The 23,714-nt window shown below is 34.4% G+C and overlaps 1 protein-coding gene and 1 pseudogene across 1 annotated transcript; one reads left to right on the plus strand and one right to left on the minus strand.

The window, feature by feature from the left end:
• Positions 1 to 1,532: 1,532 nt before the first annotated feature.
• On the minus strand, positions 1,533 to 1,919 carry LOC147399979 (flowering-promoting factor 1 pseudogene; annotated as a pseudogene).
• Positions 1,920 to 12,579: 10,660 nt separating this feature from the next.
• Positions 12,580 to 13,596, plus strand: LOC147399980 (B3 domain-containing protein At2g33720-like). The gene is made up of 2 exons (XM_086446570.1): positions 12,580 to 12,634; positions 13,370 to 13,596. The coding sequence occupies exons 1-2, from the start codon at positions 12,580 to 12,582 to the stop codon at positions 13,594 to 13,596; spliced, it is 282 nt and encodes a 93-aa protein (XP_086302696.1).
• The last annotated feature ends 10,118 nt before the right edge of the window (positions 13,597 to 23,714 follow it).

The following is a 23,714-nucleotide window of genomic DNA, read 5'->3' on the forward strand; positions in this document are numbered from 1 at the left end:
ACCATGATAGAATAACTCAAAAACTCCCTGACATGGCATGTGCAAGAATTATAGATTTTTTCTCTCGGGATACACAAATTGTGCATACTTTATGGGGATGTGCAGTTGTATATCATGAAGGAAAAAATTATGGTTCTTGCACATGCCACGCTAGTGAGTTTTTGAGTTAGTTTGTCAGAGTTGACTTAGAAAATCATTACACTTTTGAATATGCAAAAAGTGTGCAAAACAAATCGGTTCTGGGATACTTGGGAGTACCCATCGAGTAAAACTTATCGGTCTCGATTCTTATTCGGTTCGATTGCTTTTAGAGTTGACACTAATTGGGTATTAAAAATAAGGACCCGAAATTAAGGTTTTTAGTTTTGAATCTAGTTAAATGGGTACCCATTGATACCCTTATAACTTAGGCATCTCGATTTAGAAAAAGTCCAACTAACCTTACTAAGTTAGTAAGGATTTCACCCTTATTAAGAGTCTTAGGGGTCAATTTTTGACATCCAAAACTATGATACGATGCTTCAGTGTTGTAGAGGACAAAATTCCATGAACTTTGAATAACTTTGGATCAAGTCCAAAAGATTTTTTTTTTTTGGATCTAAATTTTTTCATGAAATCTAAAGGGTTATGTTATTGGATAGCCAATGTGATAATTCATTTGACTAAAACAATCCTTAATAAGACTTAAAATCTTATTAAGTAAGAAAAATGTTAATTATTTACGAGGAAGACTAATGATAAAATGACTTGAAAAAAGTCACTCGAAATTCACTCGCCAATGAGGATGTGTGTATGTAACCATAGGGAAAAAGATCTATGATTCTATGCATATGCCACGTCAGTGAGTGAGTTTTCGAGTGACTTTTTTCGAGACATTTTGCAATTGATCCAATCCACAATTCTGGACGTAGCATGCATCAAAGGTATCTCTAATTTACAAAAATACTCACATTAATGAAAGGCTCATGTTTTGTTTTGTGATTGATTAAAATGAAAATTTGTGAAATCCTAAATTGATTTTTTAGTTAAAAAAGCGGAAAAAAACACAAAAAAAACTTCCTAATCAATATATGTGGACCACCGACCACCGGGGCAACCCAATCATTTAATCTGGACTGTTCAAAGTGGTCAGCATCTAACCAAGTTGTGCGTACTGTACTACTGATGGTTTATTAAAAGTTAACTCTGTCAGTGTGCTAACATGCACTGTTGGGGTGTACGTTAAATATCCATGACTCTTCTCTTTCCACATCTCCCTCCATGGACAACGACATCAACAACAGAACCAAACCCAGCATAAATAGAGGAACAAAGTCAAATAATACATAAAGTTGCACGAACTAGAAGCCCCAATTAAACTACAACAACAAAGTAAAGCTATAGAACAACAAACAATAACAGATGTGATATTAAAGCACCAATTACCAACTCAAGTAAACTCAACCATTAACACAAATCCATAGGCGTAATTTAGCATCAGCACATAAACATCTTAGTGTTACACGTAAAAGGGTCTATTATGGGAAGCTATCTTACGCCGGGTGGTCACGGACCTCGAAGTAGGAGCTGTTCTTGACGACGATGTCGTACATGTGAGGAGACTTGAAGTTGATGAAGTTTTTGGGGAGAGAGATGAGATGTAGAGAATTAGGAGAGCGATGAAACTGAATGAGTTCGGGTTTTGAATCGTTGTTGTTGTTGTTGTAACGTTCCCAGCCGAGTTCGTGGAGTCTCTGTTCGAGTTCTTCGTAAGAAGTGATCACCTGGTTAGCTGGTAAGTAAACTAAGACTCGGCGACGAGCACCAGGTGCTGTTGCGGAACCGGACTGAGTTGGCTCTTTGTGCTCGAACGATTCCTTGGTTGGGTTCGTGATGAGGCGAGCTACACCTTTCTTGTTGAATACCCACACACCTGACATCGTGAGAGAGAGAGAGTTTTGTCTCGAAATTGGGATGTTTGGTAGTTACACCTTAGAAGTGAGGGAAAGTGGCGGGGAAGGAGAGGGTGGCCTATTTATGGGCGATATGACAAGTTTCAGGTCATGGAACTTGGGTGGGTCGGTTGAGCAACAGCCCGACCCGCTAGTCGAGTTTTAAATTTCTCGACATTGTCCAAGATGATGTTGGGCTTTAGTGTCTACTCCAAGCCCAATCTAAGGTACTCAAATAGATTTTTGATGAACTCAATAACCACATAATTTGATCTCCAATGAGATTGTGTTAAAATACAATAACAAAACCTTCTTTGAAATATTTGAGATTGGTAAAAAGATTACGTCACCCTCAAATTCAAATCTCAATGATGACCTCTCTCTCTCATTCCTAAAAAAAAGTCTCAAACCTAGGACTTTCTTTCATATCTAGACCTGACGATCAAGTTAGCTAGACTGATCTAAGTAGGGGTGCACACTAGATTGGGTAAATCCGAGAACCAAACCAATCCGAAGCCTTTTGGATTGGATTGGTTCGGATTGAGCATGGTTTGGTTCAGGTGCGGATTGTAAAAAAAAAAAATCCGATTGATTTAGTTCGATTCCGGATTAGGGGTATAATAGAACCAAACCAATCCGAGAATCAAACTAATCCGAACTATATATATATATATATATATATATATATATATATATATAGAGAGAGAGAGAGAGAGAGAGAGAGAGAGAAGAGAGAGAGAGAGAGATATTGTACTAATTTTTATATGCTTTAACAATAGATTTAAAAAAAATAACGATTTTCCTCCTAATGAATTTCAACTTCCTTTCTATTTCATTTTATGAGTGTTTTGTGTCACACCCATATCTGAATATGATTCTAATATTTTTTTTCTCCTTTTTATTAATTACGGATCTTTGAATTATAAGAATTTCTTTATCGGATCACTCCCCCACTTGAAATATCCATGAAATTTTCATTTTTTTTAAATAAATTCCAATAATTTTTGGTGCATAGGTAGATTGATGTAAGATTGGACTAAGGATTTGTTATTTTTGTGTTATGCGTGATGCTTTTTTTATGTTGAAATAATAAGTATGTTGATACTTTTTTTATGCGTGATGCTTTGTTTAATATTTATTTTGTTTAGTTTTAAGTTTTAACAATTTTAATTTTACTACTAAAAATAATAAGTATGAGAACCGAGATCCGATCCGAACCAAGCCGAACCAAGGTTGGTTTGGATTGGTTCGGTTCTATAGGGTAATTGGATTGGTTCAATTCCAAATTTGTAGAACCGATCATATTTGGTTCGATTCCAATTTTGCCAAAATCCGAACCAATGAAACCATATGCACCCCTAAATCTAAGGGTGAATTAGAGATTGAATCCCAAAAGTCTTTTACCTGTGTGATGTCCATTATATTCATAGAGCAGGAGAGTTTTAATCTCCTGTGTGATAGGGTCTTGATGAATCTTATGTAGGTTGGATAGGGTGTTAATCAATCTGGCCTGATTGGTTAAATTTTAGCAAATGATTGTGAATTATTTGCCTTGTGGAGTGTCAGATCACACCCCACTTAAATGGGTATTTCCAAGTAATTCTTCTGGTGGACTGAAGGTGCTTAAATTCTTTTCACTGCGGATAGGTAAACCAAGATTAAAAGAAGTGGTTTTCAATGCTTGGAACCAAGAAATTATGGGTACTCCTATGTTTAAGCTCAAAAGAAAAATTAGAACGGTAAAAAACTCCATTAGAGAGTGGAACAAGAATTGTTTTCGTTTCTTTTACAGTTGGAAATAGAAAGCTAAGGAGAATTTGTTTCAAATACAGAATCAGATTGGGAGGCAGTCGATGGATACTAATCTTCAAGTTCAAGAGGTGGAGGCAATGAAGGTCTATAGCTCTGATTTAGATAGTGAAGGAAGTTTTTATAGACAAAAATCGAGAATTCAGTGACTTTGGGAAGGGAACAGAAATACTAGATTTTTTTTATACTTCAGTGGCCACGAATATTGTAAAGAATGGAATTATGGAGTTGGAAACAGGCTACTTGAAGGGCAAGATGCAGTGGGTTGGAGGAACATTATTTGGAGTAAGAAATGTATTCCAAGATATTCATTCATTTCTTAGCTTTCTAAGCAAGGGAAATTATCTATAATTGCAAAATTGAATAAACGGGGATTCCAATGGGTATCACGCTGCTCTTTGTACTGTAACCATCAAAGAGAAAAACGACCATTTGTTTTTTTTGATGCCCATATAGTCGATGGATCTGGAACTAGTGCTTGAAGAAATTTAGAGTTATTAGAGAAGGATAGGGGTCAGTAGCGGATGAAATTCAGGTGATCAAGAGTTTGCGTTTTTAGAGTAAACATATGATGCAAATGTTATTTTCAACGTTCTGTGCCGTGATTTACCTATGCTGGAAGGAATGAAATCAAAGAGTATTTGCAGACCATATAACTCCAAAGAATATCGTGTAGAAACAGATGGGAGAGGTGATCAAGAATCGATTTGAAAGGATAGTTATTGAAGTTGATTCACTGCAAGTAAATGTGCAGATTTTGAAAAATTGGAGATGCTGCTATTCAGTTGTAAACCCATCTATCAAACATATAATACAGATGGGGATAGATCGTTGCATGGTTTGGGATTTGGATTTAACGGAAGAAATAACGTTGGTGAAATTCAATTTGCAGGCTGGAGTAATACACTTGCAGAGGATATCATCAAGATTGAGCTTCAAGCAATTTTAGAGGCATTGAAATATGCACGTTTGAGGTGTTTGGAACACATTCTAATCTCTTCAGATTCTCTATAATCAATTAAATGTCTCAAGCATGAAATTGAACCTTCATGGAAATATTGTGAAATATTGCTGGAGATTTCTGAACAGGTACAATTCTTTGAATCTTGTTCCTTTGAATTCTTTTGGAGAGAAACAAATCGGGCTGCGAATTATTTAACGAAATTGGGGTCCTATTCAAAGACTTTTATTATTATTATTGAAGATATGTATAATGTTTCTCAAGAGCTATTGAAAATTGTAGACGGAGATTTAACTTGTAACTACACTCATTAGTAGTGTTTTCAGGGTGCGGTCCCTTTTGACTCCAACTCATCAATAAAAAAAAAAAAACAAATAGAGAATCCGAGTTGACCATCACTCTTGTAACTCCATGTTGAAGTACCGCAGTAAGAACTTGAATAATTGCCTCTAGTTCAATTGAATTAATATAGGGATTTAGGTTGGTTACAATCTTTATATTTTGTTTACTTTCTATATGATGGTTGACGTGATCCCTATAAATATCCTATTAAAGTTTACTTAATAATCATCCAAGTTATCAATAAATTCATTTATTCAGATATGATGTAATCAACCCCGTTAATTGCTCGAGCTCTTATGTCAAAAGCTCACTTTTTGTCAAGGAGGAAGCCATGCCACACCATTATAACACATTATGCGAAAAATTTAAGCAACTGAGTGTGATCTAGCCACCTAGGTAGTGAAATCTTGGATTGCTCCAACCAATTGCAAAACGCATATCAAAACATGCCAACAAAATTTGACAAAAAAAAGAAAAAAAAAAAAAAAAGAAAGAGCAAAAGGTGCATGGTAGAATAGCAAGACAAATCTCCAAGTCTGAACAGCCTTACTAAAGCTCTTCTAGCAACATAGTTACTTAGGCTAGAGGATGTTCTGAGGCTTTATATCTGAAATCCTCCTTAACTTTCTTGATGTATTCTTTCTAGACCTCATCAATGTTTTCCTGACTATGTCTTCTTCTTATTACTATTGAATTGAAATATGTATTATGAATTATTGGTAATTCAAACACGTGTACTAATCATTAGAGGTAGCTTGGAAATACAAGGAATTGGTGACGAAAATTCAGCAACTTATTCTAAAGTTCAGCACGTGTTTACTTGAGTTCTACTGGAGGGAAACTAATAGAGCGACGGATTTTCTTGCTCAACTTGGTTCTAGTGTAGAGGAGTATTTTGTAGCTGAGGACGTTAAGTCCATTACTCGTGATCTTTTGAGAATTATTATTGATAATGTAATATGTAATTATTCTTGGAGTTAATTTAATAAAAAAGGTAGGGTCCCTTTAACCTAAGCTTACCGATAAAAAAAAAAACTTGTATTATCTGTTTATCTAGGGAACTACATACATTAATCTTATATAAAATTGGAGAATTTAAAGAACAATTTAACAAGAACAATGAAGTTTTTAAGTCTATCCCAGATCCAAACAAGCAATACTTTTCCCCAAACCACTTTATAGAACATTAAATTCTTGATTTATTACAAATACATGAAACAAACGAAAAACAAAAATGAACAAAGAAACAACAAATAGGGGAAGAGGGAAGCTTACCTACCTTCTTCGATCACTTGATATATAAGCCTTGAAACAAAAATAAATGAAAGTTATAAGCTAGGTCTTGGAACAAATGAGAGAGAGAGAGAGAGAGCTGCAAGCTTAACTAATTAGGGCTTCTGTTATCATCAATTATCTATTCATTTCCTTGATTTAATACAAATACATGAAACAAACAAAAAACACAAATGAACAAGGAAACAATAAATAGGGAGAGAGGAAAACTTACTTAGTTTCGGTCACTCGATATATAAGCCTTGAAACTAGATAAATGTTATAAGAGGCATACATACAAAAAGAGAAAGAGACCTAAATGGCCAAGAGCACAAGAGAGATTGAGAGGGAGAATATAAAGGGAGAATGAGAGATATCGAAATCTTAGGAGATGCAGGAGAACTTGAGAGAGCTTAGGATAACAGATAGAAAGTGATAGAATGAGGTGCAAAAGTCTTAATTTTAAAAAGCTATATAACGTCAATTTTATTTAAATCACCGTTGTAAACTTATATAACGTCAGTTTTATACAAATAAATGTTATATAGAATGTCCAAAATTTCAAAAATGCCATTCAATATAACGTTAGTTTTACTAAAATCAGACGTTACAATGAAAATCCTAAATATAAAAAATGCCACCCCCATATAATGTTGGTTTTACTAAAAATTGACATTATAATCAAAATAAAAAATATCGAAAATACCACCCCTATATAACGTCATTTTTTTTTATTTCTAAAAATCGATGTTATATCTTCTTTTTTTTTATATAATTTTTTTTTTGATTTTTTTTGCTTTCTTGGCTCAATGTATTAATCTAGAAATATCCTACATTCTTTGTTACTTCAAACTTTGGTAATTATTTGTGAGTTTGCAAATCGTCAAATCCTCAAACCCACAAACTACAAAATACTATAATTTCTTCCTTTGTGACTTGAAATTGGAACTTCAAAATACAGTGATTGCTTCTGCTTGCTTTCCTTCCTTCTTTACCACCACAATTTCCTAAATCCTTCCATTCCAAAATAACCTCGATAAAATGATGAAGTTTTTTTATATTTCTTCATGGTTTCTAAAATTAAAACTATTTAGACACCTCACTAATATAAAAGTGATAATCTCTCATGTAGGCACCCGAATTTGGATGGGCCTTCCATGCTAAGTACCCAAAAAGTCAAAATTAGAATGGGTCCCCAAGCCCAAATCCTCAAAAATTAATCTATTTTTCAAATAAATGGCTTAGGAACCCCCTCTTACATGAACCATAAACTTAAAACCTAATCTTATACGTACACAACTCACCACCAAGCCCATTAAAACTCAAAACCTAACCATAATACTAAGCTCAAGCCTCAATTCAAATCTAATAATCACAATCAATCACCAAAGATCATTACAAGAGGACACACGTCACCACATCCTCTACCTTCCCAAAAAATTTACAACCACCCTCTCATACCCCATTCTTCTAATCAAAATCTACTCATTTCAACTCATTTAACATTCAATCTACAACCACCCCCTTATACTCCCATTCTTCTAATCAATATCCATTCATCTAGCACTGAGTTTACAATCACTTAACACTCAACCTGCTAAATGGTTGGAAAGATCCAAACCATTTGGATCATAAACAACCCATTTACACTTTCTTTCACAAATACGCTTCCACTACCCTCAATTTACACACACCCCTTCTCACAAACCTCACACTATTTTACCTATTTTCACCATTTCATCTAATTTTATCCTTAAAAGTTACTTCTAAAATCTTATAAAATTTTCTCCTTCTCAATACTAAAATCCCCAAGAAATCAAGGCTTGAACACCTCTCTCAAGTCATCTTTCTCAACTCCCAATCTTTCTCATCTCTTGCAACTCTCAAACTCTTTTAACTCACAACTCATAATCCCTACACTAAATACCTTCACCATCATCCTCAAGTTCAAATACACAAATAAGAAGATACATTAGAAGATCAAGAGTAAGAAAATTCAAAGAAGAAAGACTCAAAAGACAAGGTAGAGTAAGGACAATCATGTGAAAATCCCCTTTCTCTCCTCTCCATCTCCGTCTTTTACTTCTCTTTCACTTCTTTAATTTTATTTTTAGAAAGCCCTCAAGATGTAGTGTTCATCCTTCCCTACCTCTAGTAGATCGAATTTTTGTTTGGTCTAAAGTATAGGGGTTATAACCACCTTTAAAAGAAACTCATCTCTATCACTAATGACTAGTTGCACAAACCACCAAATTCATTTTGAGGCTGAAGGAAGTTGGGTCATTTTCATTTTATGAGAATGGACCCATGATCACAAAGTCGACACTTTTCCAAAACTTATTTTCTAAGGCAAAATATGATAGGGTCTCTTCTCTCAATGAGATGACCCTCCTAGTTTAAGCCGATATTAAAAGCCCCCTTATTCGAGGGGCACAGAATCGTTGTTTAACTGGATTTTTCTATTTTCTTTTATTTATCTAAAACGACCACGTCTTTCGAGGTTACTATCATTTGATGGTGAGAGAGATGTGCCTAACACTTTCCCCTCTCTCTAATCAAACCACGTACCTAGATCCTAGGTGGATCAATGTTCTAATTAAAGTCACTAAGATTCCAAAACAACATTTTTCTTTAAAAATATTTTTCGGATGACCATTCACACCCCTTTACAAAAAGGAATGGTAGCGACTCCAAATCCTTGTAGAGGCCATCTTCGAAATTGAAAATCATACATCTACAATAGGTTTGCTACTTTTAACTAGATCGTTATTATATAAATCAACAAGATTATTATTTTGGAAAAAAATATCAGCGAGATTATCACTTTAAATCTGTGAGATAGTCACTTGAAAAACTTGTGATCTCGCACTTTCACATTTTTGGAATTAAAATGAATAGTGATTTGGAATCGAAATTTAGTCATATTTAGCTCACGAAATGGTAGTTTATCCCACACAAAGTTTCAATCCTTCGATAGCAAGAAACAAAACTCATAAATACATCAAAGTATCACTAAATTGTATCGAACAATAGATGGAAACACTAAAATTCATAATTAAAATTTTTAATTAAACTAGAAGGTGGCATGTGCGAAGGGACATATATTTGAAGGCAGGGGCGGAGCCAGGATTTTGTTTTCGTGGGGGTAAATTACAAATAGAAATTTTTTTTGATTTTCTATGGGGCAAAGCAGTAGAATGTTAAAAGTTTTTGTGGGGGCAAATTACAAATAAAAAAAATTTCAAAACTTCTGTGGGGGCAAAGCAGTAGAATGTTAAAAAAAAAATTCAAATTATTAATACCTCCCTATTAAGTTTAGAAATTCTTGTGGGGGCAATTGCCCCCACTGCCCCCACTGTAAATCCGCCCCTGTTTGAAGGGCTTATTTATAAATTAAAATATTAATTAAAGGGGGTTTTGAAAATTACGTATTAAGATAGGATATTTTTGTAATTTTGAAATTAACCAACGTCATATTAGGATTGTGCAATTGCAATTTTCTTTATTTTTTTCCAAAATAACCCTGATTATATTAAGTTTAAATGTTAGCGGAATTTTTGAAATCCAAATTTTGGTGCTTGATCACTTCTACTCTGCCTTCTCTCATTATGATAGTAATAAATAAATATATTCTACATTCTAGAATAAAGCATTGAAATTCGTAATTAAAAAAAAAAACTGTAAATAGATTTTCAATCTCTATGTTATAACAATTCTTATAAACCTTCTATTACAACACATATTACTGGAATTAATTGATATTGACGTTAGGATTTTAATTTTTCTTTTTATGTATAATAAAGATTTGAATTTATATATTACATCTATAGGAAACATTGGTTTGCAATATAAATAAATATATATTTATTTACGTAGACATCTAAATTTCTAAATACCAACTTTCTAACACATGCAATAATAAAAATGACCAGAAATTACATAGCAAAGCCAATGGTTTGAGGAATGCTCTTTTGAATTTCGGTGGAGAGAAACAATCAGGGCAACTGATTTTCTTGCAAAGTTAGGGTCCTTTTCGGATGGTTTTTATGTTATGGAAGACACGACTACTGCTCCTCAAGAACTTGTGAGAATTGTAGAGGAAGATTGAATGTGTATTTACACTCAATAGTAATGGTTTTGGGAGGGGCCCCGTCTACCCTAGCTTATCAATAAAAAAAAAAAAAAAATTGACAAAAAATTATCTTTTTCTTATATGTTATTTTATATTATATAAGGAAATAAATTTTAAAGTAAAAAAAAGAAAAAACTAAATCATTGCTTAAACAATATAAAAGTCCAGTTTAGAAAAAATAAAGTGTAATTGATCTTATTGAGCAAGAGAAGGAAATATGGCATTTTGACTAAATATATTTGCCTTTATAGGTTGACTCTCAAAGTCTTAAAATGGGCCAGTCTCCCTATGTTAATGTGTGTCTCCTCACTTTTATAGTCAATCATTTTACCACCAATACCGCCCTACACTTATTACATACCTTTTGCGCATTCAAGTCAACTTAGACCGTATTGAAAATCAAATCAAGACCTCTAGGCATCCAACTGTTTTTCAAAATTTTCAAAAATTTTGGTATGAATCCTCTATGGTTTCCATTTATTTTCTAAATCCAAACTCATTGGTATGAGTCCTCTATGATGTCCAACTTTTTGAAAATTTTAGTGTGAATCACCTATGGTTTCCAAATATTTTTAAAACTTGTTGGTGTGAGACCTTTAGGCATCCAACCACTTTTCAAACTTTCGAAAATTTTAGTGTGTATCCCCTATGGTTTCCAAATATTTTCAAAACTGTTGGTGTGAGACCTCTATGACATCCAACTACCTGTCAATTATTGAAAATTTTGGTGTGAATCCCCTTTGGTTTTCAAATATTTTCAAAAACCGTTTGTATGAGATCTCTAGGCATCCAACTGCTTTTCAAACTTTCAAATTTTTTTAGTGTGAATCCCCTATTATTTCCAAATATTTTCAAAAGCCATTGGTGTGAGACCTCTAGCCATCCAATTGCTTTTCAAACTTCAAAAAAAAAACTTGGTGAATCTCCTATGATTTCCAACTGGACTATCCTCTTTTTTTAATTTATATTATTATATTATACTAAACAAATACTCTTATTCTTCTACTCTTCGATCCTTCAATCTATTCAATCAATGGAGTGGACTGATTATTATCACTTCATGCCTACCAAAGATGAAAAAGAAGATAATGAGCAAGGAGTCCGTAGAGAGCCGATGAAGATCAGAGGAATCCATAATAATGTTGGTGCCACCTTGGATTTTCTTAATCTATGGAATATCCATCAAATTTTTTTTTTTGCTAAGGAAGCAAGAAGAAATTGTATTAGATTATAAACAAATATACAAAGATAGAACCTTAACGAGTTACATATCTAAATTGCGGAAGATCTAACTTATCTCCCATATAAGCAATTTTTACATTTAAAGGCAAATCGCAAACTCTTTTGAATGTCAACAACTGAAGGTTTTGGATAGCAGCAGTAGCAAGTGCATCTGCCATTGCATTAACTTCTCTCCTAACATGGCACACTCGAGCATCTATTTTTGAAATCAAGGATCTTGCCTTAAATACCCATTCATCCAATTTCCACGAGACCGCATGATGTGCAAGACCTTTGACTATGATAGCTGAATCCATTTCAACGATGATATTCTTACCTTGTAGATCAAAACTCTCCAGTGCAACTACTAACGCACGGACTTCTGCCTTATTGTTTGTTGCCATTCCGAAGTTCCAATGACTTGCTTCGACCTAATCACCATGTTCATCACGTAAAATAGCACCACCACTTGATAAACTTGGATTATAGATTGCTGAACCATCAGTGTTTAACTTAAACCAACCATGGGACGGTCTCTTCCAGCAGATTTTAAGTAGACAACATCGAGGGATCTACTTACGATGAATTCCAATATCTGATAATTTTCGGAGAGCTTCATCTAAAGATGGAAGCTAAATAAATGTTCCTCCAATTCTTTTACCCATTTCAGACAATTATTAATGACTACTTGAACTGAAGGTTTCAAGTCTTCAAAGATACATCTGTTTCTAGTTAGCCATATGTTCCAACAGATTACCCACGAAACCATACCACTGACACTTCCAAATTGGGATTTTTTTGAAAAACCCCATTTAAGTAAAGACCCAGGCGTCATAACTCTGGTTGTCTCCTCAAGCAAATGACAGCTGAAGTAGTTCCACACCTCTATCGTAAACGAACATTGGAAAAAAATGTGCTCAATAGTTTCTTCATTACCTTTACAACAAGAACATCTTGAAGCCATAGGTATACCCCATTTTTTCCAAACACTATCCACCGGGCACGTTTTATGATAGATTTTCCACACTAGAGTTTTCATCTTAGTCGGCACCTTTGCATTCCAAATTGCTTTGCAAATTAGAGAGACATTTCCCCTAGCTCTCAAAGATTTTCATGCCGATTGAGAAGAAAACAATCCTGAATTTGAGGTCATCCAAATTGATCTATCATGATTTCCTTGCTGAACATTTGATGCCAGAATCTCCTCCACTGCTGAATTATTCATGACCAAGGCTCTAAGTTTTGAAACATTCCAACCCTCTTGATCCCAAACCTCCTTCAACATAATGTTTTTGTTTTCATTCGGATAGAGATTTATTAGTGGACTTGACCCTCTCCAATTATGTAAGAATAGAGAAGTTTCTGCTCCATCTCCAATCAAGTTCTTTGTCAGCCTAATTGTTGGTTTAATAAAACACCGGAAAGTTCTCCAAAGCTTCGAACCTCTCATTTTTGAAGGGTTCCACCAATTACCATCCTTCACATATTTTTTTTTGCATAGCCCTTTCTCATTCATCAATCTCCAGCATGTCTTCATTAAACCCGTTCTATGAACCTCAGAAAGTGTTTTAATGCCTAGAGCACCTACTATCTTAGGTTTATATACTTTATGCCAAGCCACAAGATACTGGTTGAAACGATGATATCTCCATTTGGATTTGGAGCATGTCCATTACTTTATGTTACCCCATTTGAATGCAGGGAAGCAGTTCGCTAATGGAGAGAAAACATCGATCATCATAGAAGATATCGATACCGATAATCGCTACAACTTAATCTTCAAAAAGATGAGTAATGGTTATTTCATTGCAAATGGTTGGGGCGAATATTTCATCGACCGGAGGAATCCCAATAAGAATGATGAAATTGGTTTGAGGTGGAGGACATCGAATTGCTTTCAGTTCTCAGTATTGATTAGAGCCGATTAAGGACTCACTCTTGCCTGTCCAGTGTGTTCTTCTTGGTTAGAATAGAATACTTTCGTAATTATTTTACTCATTTAGGTAGTTTTTATTTTTTATTCATAAGGGTTCTTTCCCATTAAGAATTCTATCTTACTATGAATTAGCTTGTTTCTTATTCGGAGTTTATTTTCTTTTTCTTTATTATTATATAAATTTGTAATTAGCCTCTAGAAGTTTAAGCAATTTAATGAAATAAATCAGTTCTAAAGGGGCCAACTCCCCTATTGAGTGAGTCAAGTCATCATTTTATATGCCGATTTGGTCCGTGTTCCTCTTTTCCTATTAGATTTTTACTTTTTGGCGCTATTTTTGTTAATAGTTGTCTGTAATGGGAGCACTATATTTAATACTTATAGTTTGAACTACACATAGTCCTCTATCCTCAAAATAAAATTTTCCAAGATATGGTTGAAATTTTTTTTCCTAGAGATACCAACATTTTTCCTAGGTATTTCTTTGTAGTTGTGGGAATCTATATGTAGAACATTAAACGAACCCAATAAACACATAGTTTTCTTTATCACAAAGTAATAATTAAAATGGCATTAAGATTCCATTGTACAAATATTTGAATCTAATATACCATGATTAAGAGGTGAATCAATTCTGTAATTACTGACTTTAACTCTCATCCAAGCTTTCGATTGATAACCTCAATTTAATAAAAATACGTAAAATTTTAAATAGTAAAAGCCCATTTCTATTGCTCTTTGTTTTTAAAGGTTTAGATATTTGTTGTAGCAAGACATAACTTGTATAGTTGTATTATGGCAATGGTGATAGTTCAAAGTTCACTTGATTTTGAACAATAAGTTCCAAATGCTTCAGTTTGATAAAAAGCTCACAAAAGATTACTTTTTTCTTCTTCAAATGTTTCAAGTTGTATAGTCCAGTTGAACCATACCGATCACACTATTGAAAAAAGTTCAGTTTCGGCTTCGCCTGTCGAGTCACGAGTGGATGTGCAATTTCCTTAATCACATTGGTGGAGGGACACCTTTTTTGATGCATAACTTAGCCCAAGTGTAATCAATGTTATATCCACCATGTCATTGTTGACCTTGTATAGGAAGTTTATTATAACAAATTTTTTTGGACCAAAGGGCTCTATCCTTCTCATTTAGTGATTATATGTTTCAGTTAAGAATAATGATGAATGCACGCTGTTTTAGGTATGCGGCTGACATGGCAAGGCCACAGAACTGCAGATCGTTTGGGAAGTGTTACCCAGTCTGTTTAGTTATCGGACCAGGCTAGGCTTGGAAGCTAGGCCTATAAAGTATTCTGATTGGCCCAATAATTTATATTATGTATTTAATTGTAATATACTATACGTATATTTATAATACTAGTTAGGATTGCACATACAGGCCATTGAGCTATATTTTTAAAATGGCCATTCCACTCTATGTTTGGTGAATATTTGGTGCCTATTTTTATTAAGAATTTTGATGTATGACAGCTAAGTAGTATGTCTTCTAAATCATCTGTTCAATGATCAAAGACCAAACATCCTTTGAAGGCAAAATGAAAAACACTAGGAAAATATGTTCACGATCATAAATCCTGCTAGACCCAGAGATGAAACATATTCTGAGAAGCATATCTACTTTTCCTTGAATTAACGTCGTGCAAGAGATTTTTCCTATAAAAAATCATGACTTATATGATGATTAAATTATTGTTCCTCACGTTGCCCTCTTGATGACAAATCAAACATCAACTGTGGAGAACAAAAGTTTGTTACTGATTAAAGGCATTTACTTCATTTGTTTGTGTGTGCGTGGATGTGGTGGGGGAATATGGGTGATGCTCGCTTGGAATAATGAGCCCATAATGTGTGGAAAATGGGTTCAAGAAATGACTCGGTTCATCTCATTAGGATTTATCAGTCTCTCAAATCATCTTACTTCAGTAAAAACCCTTTGACTTCTTGTGCATTTCCCCCTTTATGCAAGGTCAAAACCTTTTTCCCAGAGTTTTATGGGGTTTTGGAGGGAACATATGGAGATAAAGGAGAAAGAAAAGGTACACATTATGACATGAACTCACGACAAACAGCCTTCCAGAGTGTTCAAAGGCCAAGAACTGATTCAGTCCTCTTTTCCCTTTATTCCATCAAAATTCTATCTTTAGTTCTTTACTATAGAGCCCTATCATAAATATCAAGAACTAGACGGGCCATCGGTACATTAATTTGTCAGGTCCCTACACATCACCAGAATATATTCCCTTATGGGCATCAACTAAGGATTGACATTCAGTGATGGGAAATCAATGAAAAGTTATTGATGAGAAAATTGATGCGGCATTAACAATACGAATATATATAATTTCCCCATCATACATTTTCTATAAATAGAGGTTACCAAGCTGAGTATTGGCATCACAGTATGCTTGGATGTGTTTGAGTAGGAAGAGAGGTCTTACATGAAGATAAGAGTCATGTTTAGTAGCCAAGGATGACTTGCCTATGTCCTCCCATGGTTTTCAAAAGCCACAAAATGTGACTAAGATTTCTGGAACCCTTATGTGGTTTATGGGCAGTCATCTTGGCTAATTTGACTGGCTCTTATCTTTCATGCTAGACCTACTTCACTTCCTTTATGAGAGCTCCATCGTGACATTGTTTGATAAGCCTAAGAAACATTTGGAACCGTATTTGGAAACCGTGCAGAAAATTATTAAAAACTTATCCAATCAGAGGTTGCCAATTTAGCAAGGGCATCAACAACTTAATTACCCTCTTTGAATATATGTCTTACCTCCAAATGCATCACACATAACTGAGAATACGATTCGATGAATATACCTGTCCAATCATAAAGCAAGCTGGTTATTGTGGGCTTGTTGCATTATTTTGGCAATGTATATCTAATGATGTTGCAGAAGTTCTCATATTCGTTGATTAGGAATATAACCACCGTGTTAGGTTCTTTTCTTATTAATTTGGTCTTCAAAGGGTGGGAGATAGCCTTGGTTTAAGGATCTATGGACGAACATGAATTGGACTATCCATCATGTATAAGAGAAGGGATTTTGGCAGATGCTCTAGCAACATATGGTCTTCAAATTAGCCCTTCTGATTTATTTGATGTAAGTATGATCTTCCCATTGGTGCAAGAATGATGCATATTGGTGATTTGTCGGGCCTTCAATGAATTCGCATTTTGTAATCAAGGGGTATGCCCTTTGTCATAGTGTACCGTAATTTTCATTTTCTATATAATCTTATTGTTGTTAGCTTGTATGTATATGGGCTACATGTTATTTTTTTTATTATAGAAAGATTTCTACATGTTGTTAAGTCCTAGCCTGGCATGGATTTAATTTGCTTTAAAATTGTGAGATCATCCTTATTTGCAAGCTTTTTCTGTTTTCTAAACATCTAATTTGCCAGATAAATATCAAGACCCAACTCTTGTACGACTCAACGACTAGTTGGATTGGTGTGACCGTGGAAGATTGCATCACTTTAGATGGTCAAGCAAGCCTCAAGGGACATCTTGAGATAATAGATCATATAGGCCAAAGACATACTAAATTAAATAACCAAAAACAGAGAAAAATTTAGTTCTGATTTCCTATAGGATTAAATTGAGAGAGGTCATGCATTCTGCACAGGCTTCTATGGCTAACAGAGATCTGAGCTTTCATTATATCCTGGAAACAGCTTTATGTACACTTGTATATTCAAGGGGAAGGCGGATGAAATCTGCTCTAAGAATTCTGCATATTTTTGAGCCTTGGAAGCCTAATGAGTTGTGATCATTAATTTATACCTCCATTTTAGTTCATAGTTGAAGTATTTTTCCAAATAGCTCTTACTCCATTCAAGAATAAAAGATGCATGTTAAGATCAACATATGAAGAGAAGGATCTTTGTTTGGTGCCTTTTTTAAGTAAGAATTAATATTGGTTTAAGATGCTCCTGGAATAGTACTAGTAGATCGTCTAGTAGATTCGATTTATCAAGTCTAAATGTTATCATCGAGCTGGACTCCTTGTTGCTGATTAAGGGGTTGAAGGGAGCTGCCTTGCTGTTGAAGCTTGACACATGGATGAACCGAGCTAGAAAGGTTCTTTCGAGACTTACATGGCAAGTACTGCAACACTCATGGAGAGAAGTAAGTGGCGGATTCTTTGGCCAATGTGGCTCTTCGTTCTTCGAGGTCTCTGAGTTTTTCCAATGTTGGTTAAAAAATGCCTAACAGGAGATAGGCTTGAACTACCCCATGTTACAGTTCTAAATTAAGGGATAATCCCTCTGTACATTTCCCTTAAATCAATATATACACTTGTTTGCTTAGTTAAAAAAAAAAGATTATCTAGTGGGTGATTAGAGATTAAACATCGCTTAAAAGAGAAAATGCAAGGCAAAAGAAGAGAGGAAGAGATGTCCATGTTCTAAATCCCTAATAGGTCTAGAGAGAGACATTCTTTTCAAGTAATATATATAACGGCGAAAAAAATGACGGGTTACAATTCTAATCCACTTTTGATGGGGTTATTAGAAGTTTTAGATTGAATTGATTTTTTGTGAGGATGATTTGCATTCAGCAGACAATGTTTGTCCTATATGGATTAAAAGTTTCGGATTGGGCTGATTTTTTTATTTTTTATTTTTTGAAGATGATCTCTATGATGAGGAGATCATCCTCACCAAAATCTGAAACTTCTAACCCTATCTAAATTGGTTTACAAATTAGCATTAAAAAATAAATGGTCTACAATTCTAACCACTTTTGATGGGGTTAGAAGTTTCAGATTGGGATTCTTTTTGGTGAGGATGATCTTCTCACCATAGATATCGTCTTCATAAAAAAATCAGCCCAATCTGATACTTTTAAGCCATAGACGACAAAGGGGCTGGCTCTGTGTTATCTCTCTAACGTTGTCCGCCGGGCGGGACCATATATATATATATAATATATATATATATATATATATATATATATATATATATATATATATATATATGGTGTTTTAGGTCATAAACTGAATTAAAAGATTGACTTTAATAACAATGAAAAAATTAATGATTTTTTAGTTATTTTAAGAAAATATTTTCATGCAAATTATCATTTACAATGGATTGAGATTTTTTATCTAACTTTAGTTAGATTTTTAATATTGTTTGTTCCTTATAAATAGATGCAATATGCAATGTTTTAGAAGCCGAATCATTTACTCACCAAAAATTTATAAAATAAGCCCGATCATGGTAGGACTGATTTACATTTATTAAATTTTTTTTAAAATGACACTTTTTTCTTAAAATACCTTCATTTATTTTCCTTTAAAATTTCATTCACAAACTGCCGTTCACTGACTGAACCAATTATGTTTTTTTATAAATGCTTGCTGAACCTCGCCGGACAATACGTCTGCTTTGGTTTTTAAAACACTACTTATAGGAGCATTGTAAAAAAGATCTATTATTATAAAAGAGATCTGCAGCTAGGGGAGGAGCCAACATTTTTCCCATGTAGGGGCTACCAGGAGTAGAAATTTTTTTGTGGGACAACTAAGAGTGAAAATTAATGATTGTGACGGGGGGGGGGGGGGGGGGGGGGACTAAGAGTGAAAAAAATAATTGTGGGGGCAATGGTGGCATAATTTTTTATCCGTTGCTAAAATCTATCATAATAGCTCACCAATCCGTATACTTCGAAAATTCTTGTGGGGGCAAGTGCTCCCACTGTAAATCCGCCCATCTGCAACTTTTACTTACATATAATATCTCAATTATGAAATCAAGTATCGCACACAAAATTATTTCTTGAACATTGGTGTGTTATAACTAAAGTTTTTCATTGAGATTTAACCTTAGGGTTTATGAGATTTATTGATGAGGACTGATAAAGTCGGGGGTCCAACTCAAAATCAATTGGCAATGAGTGGAGAGGCCCGAGAAACATATAATAAGGAGAGAGACAAGGCCATGAGTGTCCCATGTGGGACTAAACTCAATATGCCCTCACACCTGTTAACCGGACCGGACTAGGCCAAAGCATATGGAGATATGAACCGGGTGATGTGGAAGAGAGAAAAGCCGCTTTTATACCTTGATAAATTAACTCAAAATCAATTGGCCATGAGAGAGAGGAGCAAGAACTTATAAGGAGAGAGGCAATGAGTGTCTGATGTGGGACTACAAAAAACTTAACTTCTATGATGATCATCCACGTGAAAAAGGGGTAAATTCGATGTCAAGGTCCATTGAATTTACCCTTCTTTTCATGTAATATTTAAAAGGATCGCATCGAATTTATCCCTTTTTTCACGTGGCACGTGCGCGCACAAACATACACACGCCCACAACCAAGTTGGACAAAGTGTAAAACAAAAGTAAAACATCATCTATAGAGAACAAAACTTTGAAAAGGCAATGGCATTAAATGGGGCAGGAGGGAGGGATGTAAACTGGGTGATGTTCCTTTGGAATAATTAATGAGTCCATATTAGGAGAAGGTGACTACAATGTGAAAAAAGCCCAAATTTGACTGTCTTGGGCCGTCAAATTTCATAAAATTCGACAGATCAAAAGGTTGAATTGGTGTCAAATTTTTCATTGTTAAATTTTTTTTTAAACGGGCCGAAACCATCAAATTAATGAAGGATGAGAGAAATTCAATAGCTCTAAGCTGTCAAATTTGGGAACATCAAGAATTTCAACGGTCCTAGATCGTCAAAATTCAATTTCTAAAATTCGTGGGCCTTGACCCATCAAATTTTTATGTCGAATTTTCCAGTTTTCATGTAGTGGACTCTGTCCATCTGATCATTAGATTTTAGTAATTAGACTTTCTAATTAAATACCATAATTTAGCAAAACAATCTTTGAAATATTGTGCTACTTCTCCTTTAAGCATGCCAAATAAAACCCTTTTCTCAGATTTATATAATACTATTCATTGTTTGCTTAGCAAAAGGAAATCTATTGTTCAGAATTTAATTTATGGGGGTTATGGGGCACATATGGAGGTGGAGGAGAAAGAAAGACGCACATTATGACATCATTGGCATGAGCAGATGTCAACCAGCACTTGCAAGTGTTAAAGGTCAAAATGAACTGATTCGTCTGCAAGTTGACAACCAATGTGTGCTATCTTCACTTTCTTTTTTCCTTTTTTCCATTAAAATTTCATGTATCTCTTTTTTTTCTTTTCTGATTGATAAGCTGGGGTTAAAGGGACCCCACCTTGAAACGCTACTAACGAGTGTAGGTATAGATTAAGTCTTCCTCAACAATTCTCAAACGTTCTTGAGGAACATTACATAAATCTTTAATAAAGAAAAAACCATTTGAATAAGTACTCAATTTCGCTAAATAATTCGCTGCCTGAGTGGTTTCTCCCCAAAAGAATTCAAACGAACATCTCACAAAAAGTTGGCTCTGTTTCGCAATTTCCAGCAATATTTCATCATATTTCCATGAAGAAACGATTTCATTCTTTATGCATTTGATAGAATATAACGAACCGGAGGAAATCAAAATACGATTCATTCCCCTCGCTCTTGCATGTCTCATTGCTTCTAATATTGCTTGCAACTCTATTTGAATAATGTCATTTGCTGAAATATGGCTCTAGCCTGCAAAGAGTAAAGTACCCACGTATGTTTCTACCAATAAACCCAAATCCCTAGCCTTGCATTGATCGAGCTCCATCAGTATTTATCTTCATCACATTCTCCTCTGGTTTTGACCAAGAAATGTGTTATATATATCTGAGTTAACAATTGAGTAGCAACGGCTCCAATTGTTTAAAATCTACACATATATTTGCATATATCTTTCCTCAATTGATAAGCCATCAAAACGATTTTTTATCATCTCTCCAACCTATTTCAATACAACTTCCTTTGGGGCTTTCATCTCTGTAAAAATTCTCTGATTTCTTTCCTTCCAACAATAATAAATCACTGCACAAAATGATACATAAAGCATTTGCGTTAGCTGTTTACACTGAAATTGTACACTCTTTACACCTGTATTTCTACCTCTATTGATCCCACTCCTACTCTTTAGACTCCAAACTTCTTCAAACATTGAGTCCAGATCCATCGAGTATATGGACATCGAAAGAACAAATGGTCATTTGTCTCTTGATGACTATAAGACAAAGAGCAGCACGACACCCCTTTGAATCCTATCATATTTAGATTTTCCACTGTAGAAAACTTCTTCTGAACTGCTAACCACGCTATAAGAGACCTTGGAATACAATTACTCCAAATAATTTTTTTTCAATCCACTGACTCTTGCTTTTTACATAGTGCCTCGTGAACCGATTTAGACGAGAATTGGCCATTTGATATAAGGTTCCAAATTATTCTACCCCTTATCAATATCTTAGAGATTGGTCTTCCTGAAATGATATCAATAATTGTTTACATGCGGTCATTATGTGGTCTTGGAAACACCCACTTGCTGTCCACAATAAATCGTGAATAATTGCATTTGTGTGATTACTGAATTGATTTATAACTCGATTGCCAAATTTGGAAATAATGCTCCCTTCTTGTAATTATGGAACTTTCCATATGTGTGTAACTTTCCATATGTGTGTCTTCCCTGTCTCCAACTAAAAATCGAACGTGCTTTCTAACAAAGTCTCCCACACTTAAAATACCTCTTCATGCCCAAGACACATTATTTGGAGGTTGGCATCCCCAAATATTTGCATCCCACACATATCTTTTCCTCATCCATTCCGCCCACAAGGATTTATTTTTCACCAATCTCCAAAACAATTTAGCTATACCAATTTTGTTTATATCCCTAAGACGTCGAATGCCAAGTTCTTCTTCATAAAAAGCTTTGCAAACTCTAGCCCAACTGATAGGATGTATACAATGGTCAGGACAGGGACCACTCTACAAAAAATTGTTAAGAATATTCTCAATATTTTTCAACACACTCACTAGGATATTGAGAGAAGCATACCAATAGACTTGAAAACTTGATAATACAGATTTAATTAATTCAATTCTTTCTGCATAAGACAAAAGATTGGATTTCCACCTCTCTACCCTTTTGGAAACTCTATCAATCAAAGGTTGACAAAGCGTATGAGTTAGTCTTGAAGATAATAAAGGAAGACCCAAATATTTGATATGAAGACTTCCTTTCATGAATCCAAGAACAACAAGGATATCATTCTTATTTTTTACATGATTCAATAAAAAAAATATGACACTTTGCTTCATTAGCTTAAAGATCTGAAGCATTGTAAAAAAAATTCAAAACATCTCGAATAGACATTATTGACGATTGATCATTGTTTGAAAAAAATAGAACATCATCAGCAAAAATCAGATGTGAAACTCCTGGACTGCCCATAACTCTAGGAATACTTAAATGATTTGAAGAAATAAATTGATTAAGGATAAAAGAAAAAGCTTTCATAATCATCGTAAATAAATAAGGAGACAGGGGGTCTCCTTGTCTCAGTCCTCTTTCACTTCTGAAAAACCCATAAGCAGTACCATTAATAAGAATTGAATAGCTGGGAATGGACACACATTCTATAACACGGTCTATCCAAATTGAAGGACAATCTAATTGAATGAGAATTGATTTTAAAAAACCCCAATTAACAAAATTGTAGGCTTTCCTAATATCAATTTTGGCATAAAAGGATTTAGGAGATTTTGAGCTATGAAAGTTTTGGACCATTTCATGGGCAAGAAGAATATTATCTTGGGTTTTTCTTCCCTTAACAAATGTCGATTAATTAGGAGAAATAATATTAGGAAGACAGGCGAGTAACCTATTTGCTAGTAATTTGGAAATGATCTTGTAAATAAAGTTGCAAAGGGCAATGGGTCTATATTTTTCAAGGCGATTGGCATTCTCTTCCTTTGGGATTAAACAAATTAATGTGACATTAATTTCCTTAAGCATCTTTCCCTTTTTAAAAAAATCCAACACTGCTCCACACACATCTTCTCCCATAATATCCCAGAAATTACTGAAAAATTCACCCCCAAATCCATCTGGTCCTGGAGATTTGTTCCTTGGGGAAGAAAATATAACATATTTTATCTCTTCCTTTGCAAAAAGATTTGATAATATT

Source organism: Akebia trifoliata, chromosome 6 (genome assembly GCF_017979445.1).
Source record: "Akebia trifoliata isolate Shusen 1 chromosome 6, ASM1797944v1, whole genome shotgun sequence".
Classification (NCBI taxonomy): Eukaryota; Viridiplantae; Streptophyta; class Magnoliopsida; order Ranunculales; family Lardizabalaceae; genus Akebia; species Akebia trifoliata.

Coding starts and splice junctions, on each gene's coding strand:
- LOC147399980 (XM_086446570.1), top strand. CDS start 12,580: ATGTGCTCAATAGTTTCTTCATTACCTTTACAACAAGAACATCTTGAA. Junction 12,635..13,369: donor AGAACATCTTGAAGCCATAG/GTATACCCCATT, acceptor ATTTGAATGCAG/GGAAGCAGTTCGCTAATGGA.